The sequence below is a fragment of the Heptranchias perlo genome, chromosome 5 (assembly GCF_035084215.1).
Source record: "Heptranchias perlo isolate sHepPer1 chromosome 5, sHepPer1.hap1, whole genome shotgun sequence".
NCBI classification, from domain to species: Eukaryota; Metazoa; Chordata; class Chondrichthyes; order Hexanchiformes; family Hexanchidae; genus Heptranchias; species Heptranchias perlo.
Genome location: NC_090329.1, coordinates 134,032,332 through 134,055,035, shown reverse-complemented (window position 1 = coordinate 134,055,035; position 22,704 = coordinate 134,032,332). Strand labels below are relative to the sequence as shown.

The window sequence follows — 22,704 nt, the reverse complement described above, 5'->3', positions numbered from 1 at the left end:
CCTCAATGATGGCAGAGCCCAGCACGTGAGTGCAAAAGACAAGGCTGAAGCGTTTACAACCATCATCAGCCAGAAGTGCCAAGTGGATGATCCATCTCAGCCTCCTCCTGATATCCCCACCATCACAGAAGCCAGTCTTCAGCCAATTCGATTCACTCCACGTGATACCAATAAACGGCTGAGTGCACTCCAAACAGCAAAGGCTATGGGCCCCAACAACATCCCGGCTGTAGTGCTGAAGACTTGTGCTCCAGAACTAGCCGCGCCTCTAGCCAAGCTGTTTCAGTACAGCTGCAACACTGGCATCTACCCGACAATGTTGAAAATTGCCCAGGTATGTCCTGTCCACAAAAAGCAGGACAAATCCAATCTGGCCAATTACATCAGCCTACTCTCAATCATCAGCAAAGTGATGGAAAGTGTCGTTGACCGTGCTATCAAGCGGCACTTACTCACCAATAATCTGCTCACCGATGCTCAGTTTGGGTTCCGCCAGGACCACTCGGCTCCAGACCTCATTACAGCCTTGGTCCAAACATGGACAAAAGAGCTGAATTCCAGAGGTGAGGTGAGAGTGACTGTCCTTGACATCAAGGCAGAATTTGACCAAGTGTGGCACCAAGGAGCCCTCGTAAAATTGAAGTCAGTGGGAATCAGGGGAAAACTCTCCAGTGTCTGGAGTCATACCGAGCACAAAGGAAGAACATAGTGGTTGTTGGAGGCCAATCATCTCATCCCCAGAACAATGCTGCAGGAGTTCCTCAGGGCAATGTCCTTGGCCCAACCATCTTCAGCTGCTTCATCGATAACCTTCCCTCCATCATAAGGTCAGAAATGGGGATGTTCGCTGATGATTGCACAGTGTTCAGTTCCATTCGCAACCCCTCAGATAATGAAGCAGTCCGTGCCCGCATGCAGCACGACCTGGACAATATCCAGGCTTGGGCTGATGTCTGGCACGAATGTTACTTGCCACATATGTGCCAGGCAACGACCATCTCCAACAAGAGAGAGTCTAACCACCTCCCCTTGACATTCAACGGCTTTACCATCGCCGAATCCCCCACCATCAATGTCCTGGGGGTCACCATTGACCAGAAACTTAACTGGACCAGCCATATAAATACTGTGGCTACAAGAGCAGGTCAGAGGCTGGGTATTCTGCGGCGAGTGACTCACCTCCTGACTCCCTAAAGCCCTTCCACCATCTACAAGGCACAGGTCAGGAGTGTGATGGAATACTCTCCACTTGCCTGGATGAGTGCAGCTCCAACAACACTCAAGAAGCTCGATACCATCCAGCCTGCTTGATTGGCACCGCATCCACCACCCTAAACATTCACTCCCTTCACCACCAGCGCAGGATGCACTGCAGCAACTCACCAAGACTTCTTCGACAGCACCTCCCAAACCCACGACCTCTACCACCTAGAAGGACAAGAGCAGCAGGCACATGGGAACGACACCACCTGCACGTTCCCCTCCAAGTCACACACCATCCTGACTTGGAAATATATCGCCATTCCTTCATCGTCGCTGGGTCAAAATCCTGGAACTCCCTTGCTAACAGCACTGTGGGAGAACCTTCACCACACGGACTGCAGCGGTTCAAGAAGGTGGCTCACCACCACGTTCTCAAGGGCAATTAGGGATGGGCAATAAATGCTGGCCTTGCCAGTGACGCCCACATCCCATGAACGAATAAAAAAAAAATTAAGAAAGCAAACCGAATCCTGTGCGATATTACCAAATCAGTCGAGTTTAAGCCTACGGATGTCAAGCTCTGGAAGCAGTGCAGAGAAGAGGAGGGGCTTGAAATTGGACCATTTAGCGCCCATTGTTTCGGTGCTACGCAGCCTCACGGAGCTCTAAAATGGCATCCGGAACACGCTCACACGCTTCTAGTGTGACGTGCGCCGGACGCCATCTTGGTAAAGGGTTTCGCAAATGCGCAGATAGCGAACGCCGGCATCATGTAAAGTAGGGAGAATATGCGTTAGATCAGTGTGCAACACTGATTTAAAGTGATAGACACCATTTTGGCATTTAATGTTCCACTCAATGTATTGTCTTAACCACGAACACCTGAACATGTTTTAGACTGCCTGGTGAACCCTCCCCATCAGCACAATTTAAAGGGATCATGCAGGTGTTGCAGGTTAGTTACTGGATTCTTGCTTCTGGCTCGAATAGAACGTGTTTATTGAAGCTTCCTATACTTACAGAAAGTTGCGAGAGTATATTTGAGAGTGGTTTGGCAGATACTACCTTACAGTTGGTGTACTTTATAACAGTGCTTGAAGAAGATTCCTGGCAACCATGGGTGGTCTGCTGGGCATAGAACAGGACTGGGAGCATGCAGAGAGGCCACATAGAGCAGGTCAAGCTGCGAGGAGAGGGAGGAGGAAATGCAGGGCATTGAGCAGGCCATATCCCATGAGGGCCTTCAAGGAACAATACTCTTGTTGATTGGGAGTAGGCTGATGGGACATTAATTGGTTGGGTTGGATTTGTTCTGCTTTTTATGGACAAGACATGCTTGAGCAATTTTCCATGTTAACAGGTAGATGTCAGTGTTGTAGCTGTGCCGGAACAGGTTAGCCAGGGAAACGGCTAGTTCTGTACAACACTACAGCCGAGATGTTGTCGGGGTCCTTAGCCTTTGCTATGTCCAGGGAAGTCAGCTGGTTTTGATGTTACGTGGAGTTAATTGAATTGGCTGAAGATTGGCATCTGTGATTGTGGGTTGCACCAAGCAACCTCATAGAATTGGATTGCCCTTGCCTTGCCATAATATAAAAGGTGATGAATACTTCAGCTCTCCTGTAAAGCATGTAAGTCATCTGACGAATGCATGGCTGATATTACAGAGATTGCCTGTGGCTGCCTGAAATGAACTTATGTCATAACAGTTCAGCATGATGGTCAGCTTCATAGCCACAGAGAGAGCAGTATGGGTTGCAGGTCCTCATGCAGCAGGTGACAGAGCTGCCTTATTGCTGCTTTGGTGAAGGACACTCTTATATTCATCTCCTCAGCCAAGTGCTCAAATGACCTGAGCTGCCTGCATATTCTATGGAGGAGGTAATAACTGGTGGGCTGCTTCCTCCTTATATGTTGCCTGCCTCTCCTTAGCTCTATCCTTTGTTATTCTACATCTTCTGTGACAGTAGCACATAAAGGTAATTTGATAAGGAATACCATACCTGCTTCTGAGAAGTCCTCACTGTGGGTAGGGATGGGGTGGGGGGGACGTTGAAGCAGTGAGAAGCAAGTCCAGACCTGTATAGGCAGAAAAAAACTGCTGCAAAAATTGGTTCTCAGCTGCAGAAATCGTCAGTAAAACTTTACACAATTTTCAGGCTTAAAACTTCTCAGTTCCACCCGTCTCAGCTGATCCTGGCAGCAGCAGTTTAAATTGTCCTAAGTGCATTGCGAATGTAAAAGCAGGAACTTGGAGCTGCAGTGTCACTGGCTTCATTATAATATATGTAAATGAGGGAACTCATGGCTAGATCAAGGGAAGGACCAAAAAGTGCGAGAGTACTCAAGAGGGAGCAATTTTATGGCAGAAAACGGCCCTATTTTCCTGCCATGAAAAGTTACTTGACCTGATTATGCATCGGAAAACATCAAGGAAATTCACCTCTGTAGTAACCAAATCAGAAAGCATGTTTCTTTTTATTTTTTAATACTTTTCCTAGAGGGGGATACTTCCCTAGAGGAAGCTTCAGCCTTCCCCAGTCTGGCTGTTCCGTATATCTGCAACACTACTTCCATAGTGTTGGTGTAGATTTTAATAAGGAAATTCCTGGATTCTGTTTCTTAGTAAACCTGGAGTTACCAAGTCTGCTATTCCAGACTCAACTGCAACTATAGGAAAGGACAGTAACTCAAAGTATAATAGTATAGCAGTAAAAATACTTATATCTTGTGGGCATTAATAATGTGTTTAAAAAAACTGAATTGATCTGAAGTTGTCCAGTGAATTTATTTTGATACAAGTGCAGTTCTTATCTTGCAAAAATTAGTAGTTGATGACAAGGTGGCATTATTTCTCTAGGAAGCAAAACGTTTTCAAAATGTTGATAAATCGTGGATAAAAATTATGCAGCGAGCTCACGAAATTCCAACTGTAGTCCAGTGTTGTATGGGAGATGACATTATGGGACAGCTTCTGCCCCACTTACAGGAACAACTGGAGGTCTGCCAGAAATCTCTAACAGGGTAAGAAAGTCAGGTACTGTTACATGCCCAATAAGGTGTGGCTTACAACCAGTGAGAAATGATTCATTGATCATAAGGTTTAAAATTAATTTGATTCTCTTTTTAAAAAGTAAGAAATAATTATGGTATATGTAATGGTTGTTATTAGGTTACATAGAATTACATGGAATTTACAACACAGAAACAGGCCATTCGGCCCAACTGGTCTGTGCTGATATTTATGCTCCACGCGAGCTTCCTCCCACCCAGCTTCATCTAACTATCTGCATGTCCTTCTATTCCTTTGTCCCTCATGTACTTATCTAGATTCCCCTTAAAGGCATCTATGCTATTTGCTATCTGTGGTTGCAAGTTCTACATTCTAACCACTCTCTGGGTAAAGAAGTTTTTCCTGAATTCTTCATTGGATTTATTAGGAACTATCTTATATTTATGGCCTCTAGTTTTGGACTGACCCGCAAGTGGAAACATCTTCTCTACATCTCCCCTATCAAATCGCTTCATAATTTTAAAGGTTCAATCAGCAACAAATTAGAGAAGACTTGACAGGGGTTAAATTGGGCCACATAGCGCCCATTGTGTAGGTGCTATGCAAACTCCTAAGCCCCAAAAATGGCGCACCTAATGAATGCCGGCAACATGTAAAGTAGGGAGATTATGACGTAGATCAGTGTACAATGCTGATTTGAAGCACCTGGCGCCATTTTCGAACTCCCTGCTCCAGTCAATGCACTGTCGTAACCTCCCACAACTGAAGAGTGTAAGGGGTTTCTTTTTACTGTTTCTCGGGCTTATAATAGGTCAGCCAGTTATGTTTTCCTGAGCTGCCCTGCCCGCTGTGCGGTTGCGAATCGCTTACCCCTTCCTGATTCTGAGCTGAGGACTTATCGAGTGGTAACAAAGACAGACAAACAGACCAGTGGATTGGTACAAGGAAAACCAATGTTTATTAATAAGAAAACTAAAACTACAAGGTAAACAGTATAATACAGAAGATAAAGAAACCGCTATGGATGTAATACAGTCTTACACTTATCGGGTTGAAAGAAACGGACACATCGAGGGAAAATTCTAAAATCACAAGTTTAGCAATATCCCTTAACCCCCAACCTTACACTTATGCTAGGTTGTCTTGTGGCGGCCAGAAAATTAATGCTCACCGGTGAAAACAGATGAAAAGGCCTGGCCCCTGTGCCTGCTGTTGCCGTCGACATGTGGTTGCGAGGTTTACTGAATGGCCTTCCTTCTTAGGTGCTAGCAGACAGACAGGACAGGGCCAAGAGGCGAAGAGAGAAGAGCAAGAGAGAGAGAGATACTGGGCAGCCCCAGTTATACCCTCTTGGTAACAGGTTTTTTTCATACCTTATCAGCTTGCTTCATTGTTTGATTTAAGCACGAAACGTAAGACAAAGGACCCCATCTCTGGCCCATTTACATTAATGGCCATTTCCTGTATCGATCTGTTTGCTAACTGCTTTACCATTGTTCCGAATGTACCTTGATGGTTCACCTTTTGTCCTGCGATCACTTCCTGCTCGAATTTTGATGCGTTGGCCGGCCATGTTGATAGCTTGCCTCAGGGCTAGAATGCAGCTGCATTGTTTAAAGAAACCTGTCTGAGACACGAAGCCTGCCAAGTTGTTGAGAATGCAATTTCAAATCTGCCGGTCCTCGGCCATGTGTCTGACTGCAGCCATTTTGAGAGACCTTGGATTTTTTAAAACAGTCACACCAGGGTTTCTTTAATAACTCCAATAAATCTTCGGGGTGGGGGGAACATGTGAAATTTTGCGAATCCCTTCAAGAGTTAAAGGGCATGAAAGACCCCCTGCCAAGGCTATTTAAAGGGATCATGCAGCAGTTACAGGTTAGTTGCTGGATTAGTTATTCTGGCTGCTGGTACAATTGTGGCACCCATTTGGGAAATTTCCCATACTTGGAGAAAGTTGTAATATTATATCGAGTGTGGTCTGGGTGGTCTTGCAGCACTGTTAGTGGCATTTAAAATAATGTGCTGAACAACATTGCTTCCAGACATGGATAGCCTGCTAGGGCTTCCACCGGTCCCTGCGACTCCTGATCTCCGAACTCCCACCCTCCTGGCCCCACAACTCCTGATCTTGGATCTCCCACCCTCTCCTTCCCCACAACTCCCGATCCCCTATCTCCCACCCTCCCCGGCTCCTGCAACTCCCAATCTCTGATCTCCCACCTCCCGAGCCCCTGCTCAAAATTTGGTTTGCCCTGAGACAGCCAGCGTCATTAGAGCTGTACTCAGGGAAACTAACCCTATGGAATGCCTGCAACAGAGAAAGTAAGGCCAGCATTTATTGCCCATCCCTAATTGCCCTTGAGAACGTGGTGGTGAGCCACCTTCTTGAACCGCTGCAGTCCGTGTGGTGAAGGTTCTCCCACAGTGCTGTTAGGAAGGGAGTTCCAGGATTTTGACCCAGTGACGATGAAAGAACGGCGATATATTTCCAAGTCGGGATGGTGTGTGACTTGGAGGGGAACGTGCAGGTGGTGTTGTTCCCATGTGCCTGCTGCTCTTGTCCTTCTAGGTGGTAGAGGTCGCGGGTTTGGGAAGTACTGTCGAAGAAGCCTTGGCGAGTTGCTGCAGTGCATCCTGTGGATGGTACACACTGCAGCCACTGTGCGCCGGTGGTGAAGGGAGTGAATGTTTAGGGTGGTGGATGGGGTGCCAATCAAGCGGGCTACTTTGTCCTGGATGGTGTCGAGCTTCTTGAGTGTTGTTGGAGCTGCACTCATCCAGGCAAGTGGAGAGTATTCCATCACACCCCTGACTTGTGCCTTGGAGATGGTGGAAAGGCTTTGGGGAGTCAGGAGGTGAGTCACTCGCCGCAGAATACCCAGCCTCTGACCTGCTCTTGTAGCCACAGTATTTATATGGCTGGTCCAGTTAAGTTTCTGGTCAGTGGTGACCCCCAGGATGTTGATGGTGGGGGATTCGGCAATGGTAATGCCGTTGAATGTCAAGGGGAGGTGGTTAGACTCTCTTGTTGGAGATGGTCATTGCCTGGCACGTGTCTGGCCTGAATGTTACTTGCCACATATCAGCCAAAGCTTGGATGTTGTCCAGGTCGTGCTGCATGCGGGCTCGGACTGCTTCATTATCTGAGGGGTTGCGAATGGAACTGAACACTGTGCAATCATCAGCGAACATCCCCATTTCTGACCTTGTGATTGAGGGAAGGTCATTGATGAAGCAGCTGAAGATGGTTGGGCCTAGGACACTGCCCCCTGAGGAACTCGTGCAGCAATGTCCTGGGGCTGAGATGATTGGCATCCAACAACCACTACCATCTTCCTTTGTGCTAGGTATGACTCCAGCCACTGGAGAGTTTTCCCCCGATTCCCATTGACTTCAATTTTACTAGGGCTCCTTGGTGCCACACTCGGTCAAATGCTGCCTTGATTGAGAGTAGGCTGATGGGGTGTTAATTGGCACGAATGGATTTGTCCTGCTTTTTGTGGACAGGACATACCTAGGCAATTTTCCACATTACAGCTACAACACTGGGTAGATGCCAGTGTTGTAGCTGTACTGAAACAGCTTGGCTCGAGGCGTGGCTAGTTCTGGAGCGCAAGTCTTCAGCGCTATAGAGGTTCCATAGAGGTTTTCAAGTCATTTTACTTGTGGTAGCTTGTATTCTTTTTGACATTACAGGATTTGAAAGTGCTAACTTGCTGTACCAGCATCTCTACCGCTGAATCTGAAAATTTGCTGGAACTCATGTTGCTTGCAGCTTTTTGTTACTTCTCTTTGATCTGCACCAAAAATGCATCACTCTTTAAGCTGCTACTGTGGACACTTAAGTATCTGCCACAACGCCCGATTTCTCGCCACCGAATCAACAAGCTGCCTGTTAATGAGGGGCAACCCGGAAATTCAGACATGTGCTCCGCTGACTTCTCCGTGTGGCCGCCACTCTCACGCTGCCCACCTCCTGCCATTTACCACTCGGAGACCAAAACCTCCCCTACTGCCAGAAGGTGCATTTGTTGAATGATTCTAGCACCCAGAACAGGTTTATATCCACTTGTTACCCTTTGACACTCAATGCTCTACTTGTTCTTGGGGGTTTTTAATGCTGACCCTTTCCCCAATTACTTCATTTCTGCATTGTTTAACACAAGCATTGAAATGTTAGAATCCTCAAATATCAAAAAGTTTCAGCATATTAGGAAATTATGCACCCAAAGCCTGCAATTTTCCATCCAATAGCCAAAGCAGAAAATTAATCTTCTGGATGGCAACACTTTCAAGGGCCGTCAGTTGATGATAGCATATTAAACTCCCTTTTTTTAGTGTCAGAATCCAAAACTAAAATGCATATTAATTGACTTTGGCCTGCTAGACTGAACTGTGTAACCCTGTACCTTGCAGAAATAGCCAACTGTTTGGTGTGTATACTGTAATCAAAAAAACAGTTGATGAATGAACAGACAAAAAATGCTTGTCACAGACCACATTAAAGTGAACGTATGGGGGTCGATTTTAACTTTGTGTGGACATCGGGCTGGCGGCACCATCATATCATCTGTCACTCACCTAATGATCAGGCCTCAACATGAATGGTGGGTGAGCTGTGAGTACTAAACCAGTGCTCACAGGCAGGTTGCTATTAGGGGAGGCAGGAAATCCGGTGGCTCCGACATGGAGCCAGTCGGAAATATTAACTGAGTGGGTGGCAATCATGGGAGGTAGCAGGGAGGGGCCCTTGCTGAGTAGGAAGATTCTTGGGCCGCCTACAAAATATTTTAAAGAAACAGAATTTTTGAACAGCCTGCAGTGACTTTAAGGACTGCTGGTTAGGCTGTTCCCGTGCCGAGTACTAATGGCAGGAATGTGTGTGGCAGAAGTGCTCCTACGGGCCCTGTGAGGAACATGTAGGCCTCCTCTGCCCCGAACTCTCATCCCCTTCGTGAACCACTGACCGCTCCTGAATCCCCATCACCCCCTTCCCTGCACTTACCTTGAGCCCAGCGGGTGGCATTTGGGCCGACAACTTTTCGCTGCTTCTCTGGACTTCCCTCACATTTTGGACAGGAAGTCAGCCAGCGGATGTTAATGAGGCTTGGCTGATAAAATCAGTTGGACCTCCCGCTGCCTCTTCCAAACAGGCAGGCTGCTCGCTAAGCCACTTTCCTGCCCGGGAGTTAAAATTACCATTGTGGTCTCTGCTTCAATCACTAACTCTGTGCATTTCACAATATCATAATGCTCCATGTAAAAAGTTTCTTCTGCTTTCAGAAATAAATCTGTTACATGTAATCTTATATCTATGTGCCTTCTTTTCGAGACCTCTCAATCACTGGAAACAGCCAGTTTCTATCTACTCTGTCCCACCCCTTCATAATTTTAAGCACCTTTATCAAATTACCCTGTAATCTTTTCTGTTCGAATGAAAACAACACTCATTTTTCAAGTTTTGCTTTGTATTTATTTTTCTTTTTTCTATTAATTCTCCGGATGTGGGCATTGCTAGCCAGACTGGCAGTTATTGCCCTGAGAAGGTGATGGTAGACCTTCTTCTTGAACTGCTTCAATCCATGTGGAAGAGGCACTCCCACAATGCTGTTAGATAGGCAGTGCTAGGATTTTGACAGCAGCGATGAAGAAACGATGATATATGTTCAAGTCAAGATGGTGTGTGAGGAAGATAGGTGGTGATGTTCCCATGCACCTGCTGCCCTTGTCCCTCTAGGTGTTGGAGGTCGCGGGTTTGGATGATATTGCCGAAGAAGTCTTGTCGAGTTGCTGCAGTACATTCTGTAAATAGTGCACACTTCAGCCATGTTACACCAGTGGTGGAGGACGTGAATGTTTAGAACATAAGAAATAGGAGCAGGAGAAGACCATGCGGCCACTCGAGCCTGCTCATAAGACCATAAGAGATAAGAGCAGGAGTAGGCCATTCGGCCCCTCGAGCCTGTTCCGCCATTCAGTGAGATCGTGGCTGATCTGATTTTTACCTCAACTGCACTTTCCTGCCTTTTCCCCATATCCTTTGACTCTCTTGCTGATCAAAAATTTGTCTAACTCAGCCTTGAATGTATGCAATGACTCAACCTCCACAGCTTTTTGGGGTAAAGAATTCCAAAGATCCATGACTCTCTGGGTGAAGAAATTCCTCCTCATTTCCATCTTAAACGGGCGACCCCTTATTCTGAGACTATGTCCCCTAGTTTTAGATTCCCCCATGAGGAGTAACATCCTCTCAGCATCTACCATATCGAGTCCCCTCAGAATCTTGTATGTTTCAATAAGATCTCCTCTCATTCTTCTAAACTCTAATGAGTATAGACCCAACCTGTTCAATCTTTCCTCATAAGACAACCCTTCCATACCCGGAATCAACCAAGTGAACTTTCTCTGAACTGCCTCCAATGCTCCACCATTCAATGAGATCATGGGATCAGCATCTTTGACCTCAATTCCACTTTCCCGCCCAATCCCTTGATTCCCTTAGAGTCTAAAAATCTATCGATCTCAGTCTTGAATATAATCAATGACTGAGCATCCACAGCCTCCTGGGGTAAAGAATTCCAAAGATTCACAACCATCTGAGTGAAGAAATTTTTCCTCATCTCAGCCTTAAATGGCCAACCCCTTATCCTGAGACGATGCCCCCTAGTTCTTGATTCTCCAGCCAGGGGAAACAGCCTCTCAGCATCTACCCTGTCAAGCCCCCTCAAAATCTTCTATGTTTCAATGACATCACCTCTCATGATTCTAAATTCCAGAGAGTATAGGCCCATTCTACTCAAGCTGTCCTCATAGGACAACACACTTATCCCAGGAATCAATCTAGTGAACCTTTGTTGCACCGCCTCTAAAGCAAGTATATCCTTCCTGAGGTAAAAAGACCAAAACTGTATACAATACTCCAGGTGTGGTCTCGCCAAAGCCCTGTACAATTGCAGCAAGACTTCCTTACTCTTGTACTCCAACCCCCGTACAATGAAGGCCAACATACCATTTGCCTTCCTAATTGCTTGCTCTTCTGCATGTTAACATTCTGAGTTTCGTGTACAAGGACACCCAAATCCCTCTGAACACCAACATTTAATAGTTTCTCATCATTTTAAAAAATACTCTGTTTTTCTATTCTTCCTACCAAAGTGAATAACCTTACATTTAAGGTAGGAAGGACCTATTTCCCTTAGCAGAGAGATCAATAACCAGGGGGCATAAATTTAAATTGATTGGTAGAAGGATTAGACAGGAGCTGAGGAAATCTTTTTTCACCCAGATGGGGGTGGGGGTCTGGAACTCACTGCCTGAAAGGGTGGTAGAGGCAGAAACCCTCATCACATTTGAAAAGTACTTGGGTATGCACTTGACGTGCCATAACCTACAAGGCTACGGACCAAGTGCTGGAAAGTGGGATTAGGCTGGGTGGCTCATTTTCGGCTGGCGTGGTCACGATGGGCCAAATGGCCTCATTCTGTGCCGTAAATTTTCTATGATTCCCCATATTATACTCCATCTGCCACCTTCTTGCCCACTCACTTAATCTGTCTATATCCCTTTGCAGCCTCTTTGTGTACTTCTCACAGCTCACTTTCCCACATAGCTTTGTATCGTCAGCAAACTTTGATACATTACACTCGGTCCCTTCATCCCTATATCATTAATATAGATTGCAAATAGCTAAGGCCCAAGCACCAATCCTTGCGGCACCCACCTTGTTACAGCCCGCCAACCTGAAAATGACCTGTTTATTCCAACTCTCTGTTTTCTATCCATTAACCAATCCTCTCTCCGTGCGAATGTAATTGCCCTTATCTTGTATAACAATAGGCTAGTGGATGAGGTGCCAATGAAGCAGACTGCTTTGTCCTGGACTGTGTCGAACGACTTGAGTGTTGTTGCAGCTGCATTCATTCAGGCAAGTGGAGAGTACTCCATCACACTCCTGAGTTGTGTCTTCTTGGTGGCGGAGAGGCTTTGGGGTGTCGGGGTGGGCCACAGAATACTCAGCCTCTGACCTGTTCCAGTAGCCACAGCATTTATGTGGCTGGTCCAGTTAAGTTTCTGGTCAATGGTGACCCCCAGGATGTGTAGGGGGTGGTGGTATGTGTCAGCTTCACCTCTGACTTCTGAGCGGTCCGAATCGCTCCCACTCCCTGGGCTCTAGATCTTGGACTTATTTGGGGGTTGTGACAAAGTGCAGCAGACAACTGGTTTTGGTGCAAGAAACTTTGACCTTTATTCAAGAGAGAAAATACAACACAACAATCTTAACACTCCAATAAAATGGGGAACACTTCGGTACACACGAGGGAAATTACAGTGGAAAGATACCTCACCCCTCCCAATCCCACTGCACTAGCTAAGTTGGACTCTAAAGGGCCAGAGATAATGCTCACCAAACGAAACCTTGACAGTAATTCACCCAGAGGTAAGTCAGAAATAGATTGTAGAGTGGAAACTTTGCGGATCTTCGGTTTTCTCCCGAGTTGGTTTTCTTTGGTCGCAGTGGCCCAATATTACCCGGTTGGTTGGTGGTAATATTCAGCTGGTTGTTTCGTAAGGCCCTTGTCTGATGGTCGCTGGGGCTGTTGCTCTGGTTTCTTCTTGTGTGTCGGCCTGCTTCAAGAGCTGCTGACCTTCCTTGTCGAACTGCTTTTCCTGTTGCCCCCTCGCCTTGTTAAACTGTCGCCTCCCGAGCTGTTGAACAATCCTTTGCCCTTGCAGGTCTGCTGACCGGTTCTCTCACATAGTGTTCGTTGGCTTCACCGGAAGCTGCTTTCCTTCCAGAGACAGGCAGAACAAGACAAGCAGAACACAACAGCCAACAAGAGCCAGAGAGAGAGAGAGAGAGAGTGAGGTTTCGAGTTTCTATATCCCCCTCTTAAAAATGGTCTTCGTCACTTTAGAAAAAAACACTTCATGTCTGTTTAAACAGTTCTTACAAAGTCCTTAAGAATCTGTTGGCTTTTTGATGGTCCCTCATCATGTTGCAATTGCTTCTCTCGGGTCATTGTTAATTCCAATTTTTAGAGCTTGTCACACAAGGCTTCCTTTTGTATCCAACGTCCTAGGTGTCGATGGGTTTTGCTTTAAAACAAAGGCATGGCCCCACCATGTCTGGAGCAGTTATCTCTTTCAATGGCCTGTGAGTGTCGACCACCTGCTGTAGGTTTTGAATTAAAACAAAGACATGTCTGAAGCAGTAATTCTCCCACATTCCATGTGTGTGTTGTGGATTCGTCTGGTGACCTCTCACCTATCCTTCCATCTTAGGATTTCAGTCAATGGCCAAAGTTTTTCCATACTCAGGGAAAAGGTGAATTTCTTTAGGGTTTTTCTTCGAGTTTTGGGGATCTGTGAATTTTGAGAATCTTACACTCCCTCCCTGTGATACTTTAACCTTGCTTCAAGTATCATGCCAGCAAAAATTCTCGATCCTCGAGAGCCAACCTTCCCCTGTAGTTTACCTATCTGAGACCCAAAACATACATTCCCCTTTAGGTGTAGTGTTCAGATGCAGACACAGGTAAGAATTCAGTTACATTCATATCCAAGCACGGAGGGGGTCCAACACCCCTGCACCACTTGGAAAATACGGTACATACAGAGAAAAATAATACACGGGAAACAATAATACTTAAACTACCAGCCACCTGATTTAAAATTTATCAAAAACACCCCAACTTAACAATCTCAAAATTTAATAACAGAAGCTATGTACATCCGCCGCCCGTCCCCGGGTGGCCAGGCTAATCCCTGTTCGGGCTACAGCACACTACTCCCTTCGTTGTGGCCGCCCTGTCCTGTACCTTTGGTCCCTTGCAGCCTGCGGCCGCTGGCTGGGGACCTCTGTCCTCAGATCGATCTCTGACTTGAGAGACTGCCCTTTTAAACTGGGGAGCCGGTGACCACGGTTTCTTTGGCCATGGCGTTCGTGGGGACTTTCTAGGGACTCTGGCTGGTGGGAGTTTTCTGGCTGGTGGGTCTTCAACCCGAGCCACTGTCCCCTCTTGTGCGGTCTGTGGAATCTCCACTGCCGCTGGCTGGAGATTTCTATCCTCAGGCTGTACCTCTTCTAAACTCTCTGCCCTCAGGTCCCACCTCGTCTGAGTCCCAGATGAGCCGGGGAGTGTCCCAAACGGTGGGTGGGATAGCTCTTCCCTTAAAACAAGCCACTGCACCTGCTTGTGCAGTCTGTGAGTTTGCTCCTGCTGCAGGCTGAGGATTTTTATCCTCAGACCTTGCCCCAACTGGCTGTTCCCTTCTCTCGGATTTAAATAACTTACATTGGTTAATGTGGAACCATTTGGTGCGCCGAGGCAGCTTTCTGGCGTATACCATGGGGCTTGCCTTATCTACAATGCTGTAGGGCCCCATGTATAATGGTTCTGGACTGCCGACCCGAGCAAAATTCCGAACCATAACCTGATCCCCTATCTCCCACTCGTGGTGTGTACGGGGTTCTAACAGCAGTCGGTTACTCCGATGCTGTTTTCCCACGTTGCGAGCAGCCTGCCAGTGAACCTGTTTAAGGTGTTCAAACAGATTCCTGACGAAGCTGTCCCGGTTCACCTCTCTGAGCTGACCCTCCGTGAGCACCGGGGCTAGCACATGGGTGGGGGTTCGCATAACCCTACCAGTCATGAGCTCATGTGGGGAATACCCCGTGCTTTTTGAATGGCTGGCTCGGATCCCCATTGGGACCAACAGTAAGACTTCTACCCACTTTCTAGGTGAGTCTACCGTCTCTTTCCTCAGCCTTTCTTTCAAGGTTCTGTTCATCCTCACTACAATCCCTGAGGACTGTGGGTTGTGTGCAACGTGCTATTTCCCCTCTATGCCGAGTATCATAAGGGTATTCTGCATGACCTGCCCGGTAAAGTGGCTCCCTTGGTCGGACTCCACGTACTGTGGTAGCCACCATCATGAGACCACCTCCCTGACCAGGATCCTGGCTGTACTCAGAGCTGTGGCTGTTCGGCAGGGGAAGGCTTCTACTCACTTTGTGAACACACCCACCAGGACTAGGCGTACTTATAGTCTCCCTGGGCGGTGACCTATATGGACTGCCATGGTCCCTCTACCTTCCTGATGTGTCCCATTGGTACCTTCCTTTTGTGGGGGTCATGGTTGTTAGCAGCACACACCAGACAGCTGGCACAGAACTCGCGGACATCTTCCCTGAGTCCTGGCCACCATCCTGCCTGTTCCACCCGCTGCCAGGTGGTCTCAGGCCCGGGATGCCCCGCTCCTGGACCCTCATGGGCCAGTTGAAGGAATTCCCTCCTGTGCTGCTGCGGTACTACCCATTGCTCTCCCTTAAACAGCATGCCTTTCTTCACAGAGAGGGCTGCTGTGCTGTAAGGGCCCTCTACCCTTTTCCCTTCTGCCACTGCACTGAGGACTGCCTTGAGGACAGGGTCTTGGGTTTGGATCGTCTTAAGGTCCGGGGTTAAAGCTACCCCTGCACTCCCCTGTGCCCCATTCCTATCCGTGACTGCTGCTATAGGACGGGACCCATATGGGTCCCAGAAAGTGCCTGTGCGGACACCTTCCTTAGCTAGCACGTCGGACTGCCGGTTGCCCTCACTCCGGGGTTCTGCGGAGGAATGGGCTTTCACCTTATGGATGAAACCCTCCCCTTCCTCCCCAACTGCTGCTAAGATTTTCTCCAGCAAGGGTTTCACTGTGAGGGGGTCTCCCGTCAGCGGAGGTGTATCCGCGGCGGGACCAGATGGCCAGGTACTCCGTACACGAATTGCATGTGAACATGCTGTCCGAGCAAATCGTATATGGGGTGGGGAAGATCTCGGGGTGTGTAACCACGTACACTACCGCGGACAGTTCAGCCTGCTGGGCGCTCATGGTGCTGGGGAGCTTAATTGCCAGGGCAAGGTTTGCCGCTGGTCATAAACTCCACACCCCGTTATTCGCTCACCAGCAGATACTGTGCTGGAGCCACCCACATAGATTTCACGGCCTGTGGGGTGTATCCCGGCCCGTAAACCTATGTTTACTTCCCAAACCCCTTCAATGGAACACCGGTGGGCTGTTCCAGGATATACCAGGTTAGCTGTGAGCTTTGGCTCACAGAGCCCTTTTACTTTCAGGTCCATCTGTGAGAGAAGCAGGGTCCAGCGAGCAATGCGGGCACTGCTCACTGTCCCATCCTTGATTCTCCCGTCCTGGAGCATAAAAACATAAGAACATAAGAAATAGGAGCAGGAGTAGGCCAATCGGCCCCTCGAGCCTGCTCCGCCATTCAATAAGATCATGGCTGATCTGATCCTAACCTCAAATCTAAAGAACATAAGAAGTACATAAGAACATAACAACATAAGAAATTGGAGCAGGAGTAGGCCAATCGGCCCCTCGAGCCTGCTCCGCCATTCAATAAGATCATGGCTGATCTGATCCCAACCACAAATCTAAAGAACACAAGAAGTCGGAGCAGGACCCGGCCACATAGCCCCTGGGCCCTCTCCGCCACCCACAGGGCATTGACCGATCCGAACTCAGCTTCATGTCCAATTTCCTGCCCGCTCCCCATAACCCCTAATTCCCTTTACTTCTAGGAAACTGTCTATTTCTGTTTTAAATTTATCTAATGATGTAGCTTCCACAGCTTCCTGGGGCAGCAAATTCCACAGACCTACCACCCTCTGAGTGAAGAAGTTTCTCCTCATCTCAGTTTTGAAAGAGCAGCCCCTTATTCTAAGATTATGCCCCCTAGTTCTAGTTTCACCCATCTTTGGGAACATCCTTACCTCATCCACTCGATCAAGCCCCGTCACAATCTTATATGTTTCAATAAGATCGCCTCTCATTCTTCTGAACTCCAATGAGTAGAGTCCCAATCGACTCAACCTCTCCTCATATGTCCACCCGCTCATCCCCGGGATTAACCGAGTGAACCTTCTTTGTACTGCCTCGAGAGCAAGTATGTCTTTTCTTAAGTATGGAAACCAAAACTGTATGCAGTATTCCAGGTGCGGTCTCACCAATACCTTATATAACTGCAGCAATACCTCCTTGTTTTTATATTCTATCCCCCTAGCAATAAAAGCCAACATTCCATTGGCCTTCTTGATCACCTGCTGCACTTGCATACTAACTTATTGATTTTCTTGCACTTTGATCCCCAGATCCCTTTGTACTGCAGTACTTTCCAGTTTCTTGCCATTAAGATAACTTGCTCTCTGATTTTTCCTGCCAAAGTGCATAACCTCACATTTTCCAATATTGTATTGCATCTGCCAAATCTCCGCCCACTCACCCAGCCTGTCTGTATCCCCTTGTAGGTTTTTTATGTCCTCCTCACTCTCTACTTTCCCTCCCATCTTTGTATCATCTGCAAACTTTGACATGTTACAATCGGTCCCCTCCTCCAAATCGTTAATATAGATTGTAAAGAGTGGGTGGGCGTGTGATGGGTGAGGAGGGTGATGGGAGAGGTGCCTGTGAAGATCAGCGATCTTTTCACAGCCCAATGTGTGGCCAAGAGGTGCCTTTCACAATTGGAGTAGCTCTTCTCCACATCTGTGAGTATCCTGGAGGAGTAGACCACCGGTCTCAGCTTGCCATGCCGCTTTTGGAGCAGCACAGCACTCAGACTATCCCCGCTGGCTGCTTCCTCCAGGAAGAACTCTTTCCCTCCATCTATGGCCCCAAGAGCTGGTGCGGTCTGCAGATCTTTCTTGAGCCTGAAAAATGCTGCCTGGCACCCCTCATCCCAAACCCACTCCACTCCCTTATGCAGGAGTCGGAGCAGAGGGGCTGCTGTGGCCGCATAGTCCTCAATGAAGTCTCTGGAGTCCCCGGTTAGCCCTAGAAACGATCTCACTCCCGTGACTGTGTTGGGTGACTGGTAACTCCTGTACTGCTTCCCTTCTAGCTTTATCTATGGCCCTTTCCCCAGCGCGTATTGTCAGGCCCAGGAATTTCACCTCCTGCTGGCCGATCTGCACTTTCTTTGGGTTCACTTTAAAACCTTCTTGCCCAAGCAGTTCCAGCAGTTCGGCCAGAAGTGGGCCATGCTCCTCTCTCGAATCGGTGAATAGGAGCAGGTCATCCACGTATTGTACCAGCTGCCTGGGCTGGCTGAAGCCCTTTAAACTGTTTGCCATGCATTGGTGGAAAATGCTGGAGCTATTGTGGAAGCCCTGAGGCAGACAGTTCCAGGTGCACTGTTGCCCTTTAAAGGTAAAGGCAAACTTGTACTGATCCTCTCTCCTTAAAGGGATGGACCAAAACCCGTTGGAGATATCCAGCACTGTGAAAGTGGTCGTGGATGCTGGGATACTTCCTATCAGGTCGGCAACTGCTGCTACCGTGGGTGCACAGGCTGGGATGTTACTGTTGAGCACCCGATTGTCCACTGTGGCCCTCCAGGAGTTGTCCGGTTTTCTAACCGGCCACAGTGGAGAGTTCACGTAGGTGGTTATCGGTCTCAGGACCCCCTGTTGCACTAAGGAGGACATGGCTGCTTCCATGTCTGGCTCCGCTTCCCTGGGGAAGTTATATTGCTTTTGTGATCGGGCCATAGGGTCCCCATCTACACTGACCTCGAACCCGTTGACCCTCCCACAGTCGTGTTTGTGTGTGGCAAATGTGGCTAGGTGGGCTCGCACAAATGCCTGGAACTTCCTTGGGGTATTACTGACCATGAGTTCGAGGTTATAACCCTCTTTAGGCTTCATGATGCACATGGCGGACTACTAGTCCGCCTTCCTTTCCTGTATTTGCCCCCCACAGGCAGTGATTCCTCAAATCCACTAGGATCCCGTGGCCTACAATAAAGTCGGCTCCCAGGAACCCTTTTCCACCCTCCACTTCCCAGTTCATGAGGATACAGGTCCATTAAGGGGGAGTGTTCCTAAACGAATGGTCAGCAGGATGGAAAATGAGCCAGCCTGTTCTTTACCTGTGAATCCTGACAGACTGTATGGGACCCCGTTAGATAGAGGTGAGGTGGTGGGGTTAGCTGAATGGATCACGGTACATGCTCCCATATCCAACAGAAAGGTCCCCTTTACCTCTTCTCAACGAGGGGTCTCTTCCATAAGTCGTAGGTAAGGGAACACAGGTAAACAGGCTGCACTGGCTCTCGTCAGGGTTGTGGGTTAGATGGGGCTGATGGGGTCAGAGCGCTGGTGGTGGCTGCTACCTTCCCGGGGCCAGTCAATAGGGTTCTCATGGTGTCCAAAAATGACTCGACCGTGGCGGGGTTGGGGTTGAGGAATTCTTTCCCTTGTTATCTTTCCAAGGATTCTTACACTCCTTCCTCCAGTGTCCATCCTTCCCACACCCATAACAGTTGAGCTTTGTGCTGGAAGAGTTATTCCCTTCCTGATGCTACTTCTTCCTACCCTGGTCGGGTTTCATTTCATACACCTTCCCTTTAGGTGGGTGTGTATCAGTTCCTTTACCATTACGGTAAGCTATGGTCAATTGTCTGATTGCTGTGAGTTCGGTAGTCATGGGATTCTTTGGGTCAAACCACATTCCTGCCGCGGCCCTGACCTGTGGCAAGCTGTTTGCCACCAGGCAACGGAGCCAGTGGGCCCGCTGATCCTGGTCCAGGTTAGCCCGGTTAGGCGTCCCACTGCATGTGCTCCTATACACCGGCCACAACCTGTCTGCAAAAGCCTGCGGGGTTTCTCCTACGAGCTGCACTGTTTTTTTCCACCCGGGAGAAAGGACTTCCCTCATTCACCCCCATGGCCTCAAGAACTTCCTCCTTGAGCTCCCCTTAATCACACTGTCCCATCTTACATTGGTCAGAGAGGGACTGGAAGAGCTTACTCTCCAGGAAGAATAGCAGCATTTTGGCCTGTTCAGCATCATTGCACTCGTTGATGCTTGCTGCTTGTTCCACTTCCCTGAAGTGGACCGAGGGATCCCCATTTGCCACAAGTTTAGTTAAATGGCTTACCGTGACCCTAAGCTGTTGGGTGCCATGGGGAACTACGAACTGGTTTTGAAGGGGTCCCTCATCCCCGTTATCAGCGGGCGGGCCGAACCTTTGCTGCTGGGCCGGGCACATCGGCCCCGGTTCCAGCCTCTCTTGCTGGGGATTTTCCTCCTCAGCTTCTGCCCCTAATTCCACCCCCCCACTCCTGCCAGATTTCACTAAAGCTTGGCGCTACGGGTGGTGGTCATGGGCCCTCCTGCTCCTGGTCGTCCCTTTGCACTACCTGTGGTGTCTGAACCATCCTTCCCAGGTTCTCTGTGAAGTCGACCTGGGCTGCCCTCGGGCTTATGAGGCACAGCATGCCTTTTGCCGTCCTTAGATCAATGTTCAGACACTCTCTATCTGCTTCTGACAGGGGCCATGGTCTGCATCCTCAAACCCCTGTGCACTCACTATCTTATAGGCTGCCTGTAAGTCTTTTACTTTCTCCTCCTGCTCTCTTACTTGTCTTGCTAGGCTGGCATTCTTTTCCCGCAACCTCAGCTCATTGATCTTGGCCTCGGTGACCTGACACTGTAAATATTCCTGCTGGGTCTTATGCTCCCCCACTAACTGCACCCTTTCCTGGTTCAGAGCCTGCAATGCTAACAGTAACTTCTCCCCTGCTAGGGCCTTTGTTTGAATTTCCAGGGCTGACTCCCGAATCTCAGCTGCCTGTGCTTCAACGAGCCTGTCTGTTGTGGGAAAAATCACCACTCGGAGTCAGACTTAAAGATTCAACATGCAGTTTATTGGACAAAGTACTTTGGGAGAAGAACTGGACACTCTGTAGTGTACGCAGTTACTCTTCTCAACTTCAAAATGGTTGTCATGCTTTTTTGTACCTTTGAAATACAGATTTTCAGTAGCTTTTACATCCTTAATCTTGATTACACACATTAACCAATTAAGCCCGCACAGCAACAACGGACTGTTTACACATTAACCAATCATATTAAAACAACTGTTATCACCTTAAGACAGTATGCCTTTGTTTCACGCAGTCTGGTTCTATAGTTTTATCAGTTCGTTGTGAAATGTCTTTTGTATTCCCAGACTGTAAGTCAGTTTTGGAATATACAAACTCAACACTTTTAACTGTCTTTCCCACAGTCACAGAATCCATTTTGTTTAGTAGTGTCCATTTTGTTAGTAGTCAAGTGTTATGTTTAAGCTTTAATTAGGGTTAGTCTAATCTACACAAAGCGCATTTCGGTGTGGTTTTAGGGTAATGACCACCGCCATGTACCCAATAGTCACTTCATCTTTGCCTTTAACCCAACAGCCCAAATTTTACGCTAACATGTCCAAAAGCTGGATCTGTTTCTTGAAGCAAATCAGCCAGACTGCCTTTTCTATGGATTTTTTATGATCCTTCCCTTCTGTCCATTTAGCTGCAGCATCTACCGGGCGCCCAGCCTTTAACAGATTAGTGACCCATTTTTTTCCCATGTTCACCTTACTGAACACATAATTTGAAATCCTCTCTTCCATTACAGTTCTCTCTTCCAAATCAGTGTCCATGGCATCACATCCCTTTTGCCAAGGTCTCATCTGGGTCACCATTATGTTGGAGGTGGTGGTGTGTGTCAGCTTCACCTCTGACTTCTGAGCGGTCCGAATCGCTCCCACTCCCTGGGTTCTAGACCTTGGACTTATTTGGGGGTTGTGACAAAGTGCAGCAGACAACTGGTTTTGGTGCAAGAAACTTTGACCTTTATTCAAGAGAGAAAATACAACACAATCTTAACACTCTAATAAAATGGGGAACACTTCGGTACACACGAGGGAAATTACAGTAGAAAGATATCTCACCCCTCCCAATCCCACTGTACTAGCTAGGTTGGACTCTAAAGGGCCAGAGATAATGCTCACCAAACGAATCTTTGACAGTAATTCACCCAGAGGTAAGTCAGAAATAGATTATAGAGTGGAAACTTTACGGATCTTCGGTTTTCTCCCAAGTTGGTTTTCTTTGGTCGCGGTGGCTCAATATTACCCGGTTGGTTGTTTCGTAAGGCCCTTGTTGCCGCGAGGTGTCTGATGGTCACTGGGGCTGTTACTCTGATTTCTTCTTGTGTGTCGGCCTGCTTCTCGAGCTGCTGACCTTCCCTGTCGTACTGCTCTCCTTGTTGTTCGCTGGAAGCTGCCCTTCCTTCCAGAGTCAGGCAGAACAAGACAAGCAGAACACAACAGCCAGCAAGAGCCAGAGAGAGAGCGAGAGAGCGGTTTTCCATTTCCACTTTTGTGTCCCCCTCTTACAATGGTCTTCCTCACTTTTAAAAACAAAAGCACTTCATGTCTGTTTAAACAGTTCTTACAAAGTTCTTAAGAATCTTTGATGGCTTTTTGATGGTCCCTCATCATGTTGCAATTGCTTCTCCCGATGGGTCATTGTTCATTCCGATTTTTAGAGCTTGTCACACAAGGCTTCCTTTTGTATCCAACGTCCTAGGTGTTGATGGGTTTTGCTTTAAAACAAAGGCATGGCCCCACCATGTCTGGAGCAGTTGCCTCTTTCAAT

General features: G+C 47.9%; 1 protein-coding gene across 1 annotated transcript in view; it reads left to right on the top strand.

The window, feature by feature from the left end:
* LOC137322210 (dynein axonemal heavy chain 8-like) overlaps positions 1 to 22,704 on the top strand; it is a 1,468,904-nt gene that overhangs the window by 657,261 nt on the left and 788,939 nt on the right. The window contains exon 39 of the mRNA XM_067985326.1: positions 4,064 to 4,227. Within this exon, the coding sequence (XP_067841427.1) occupies positions 4,064 to 4,227 (164 nt within the window). The remainder of the gene's footprint in view (positions 1 to 4,063; positions 4,228 to 22,704) is intronic.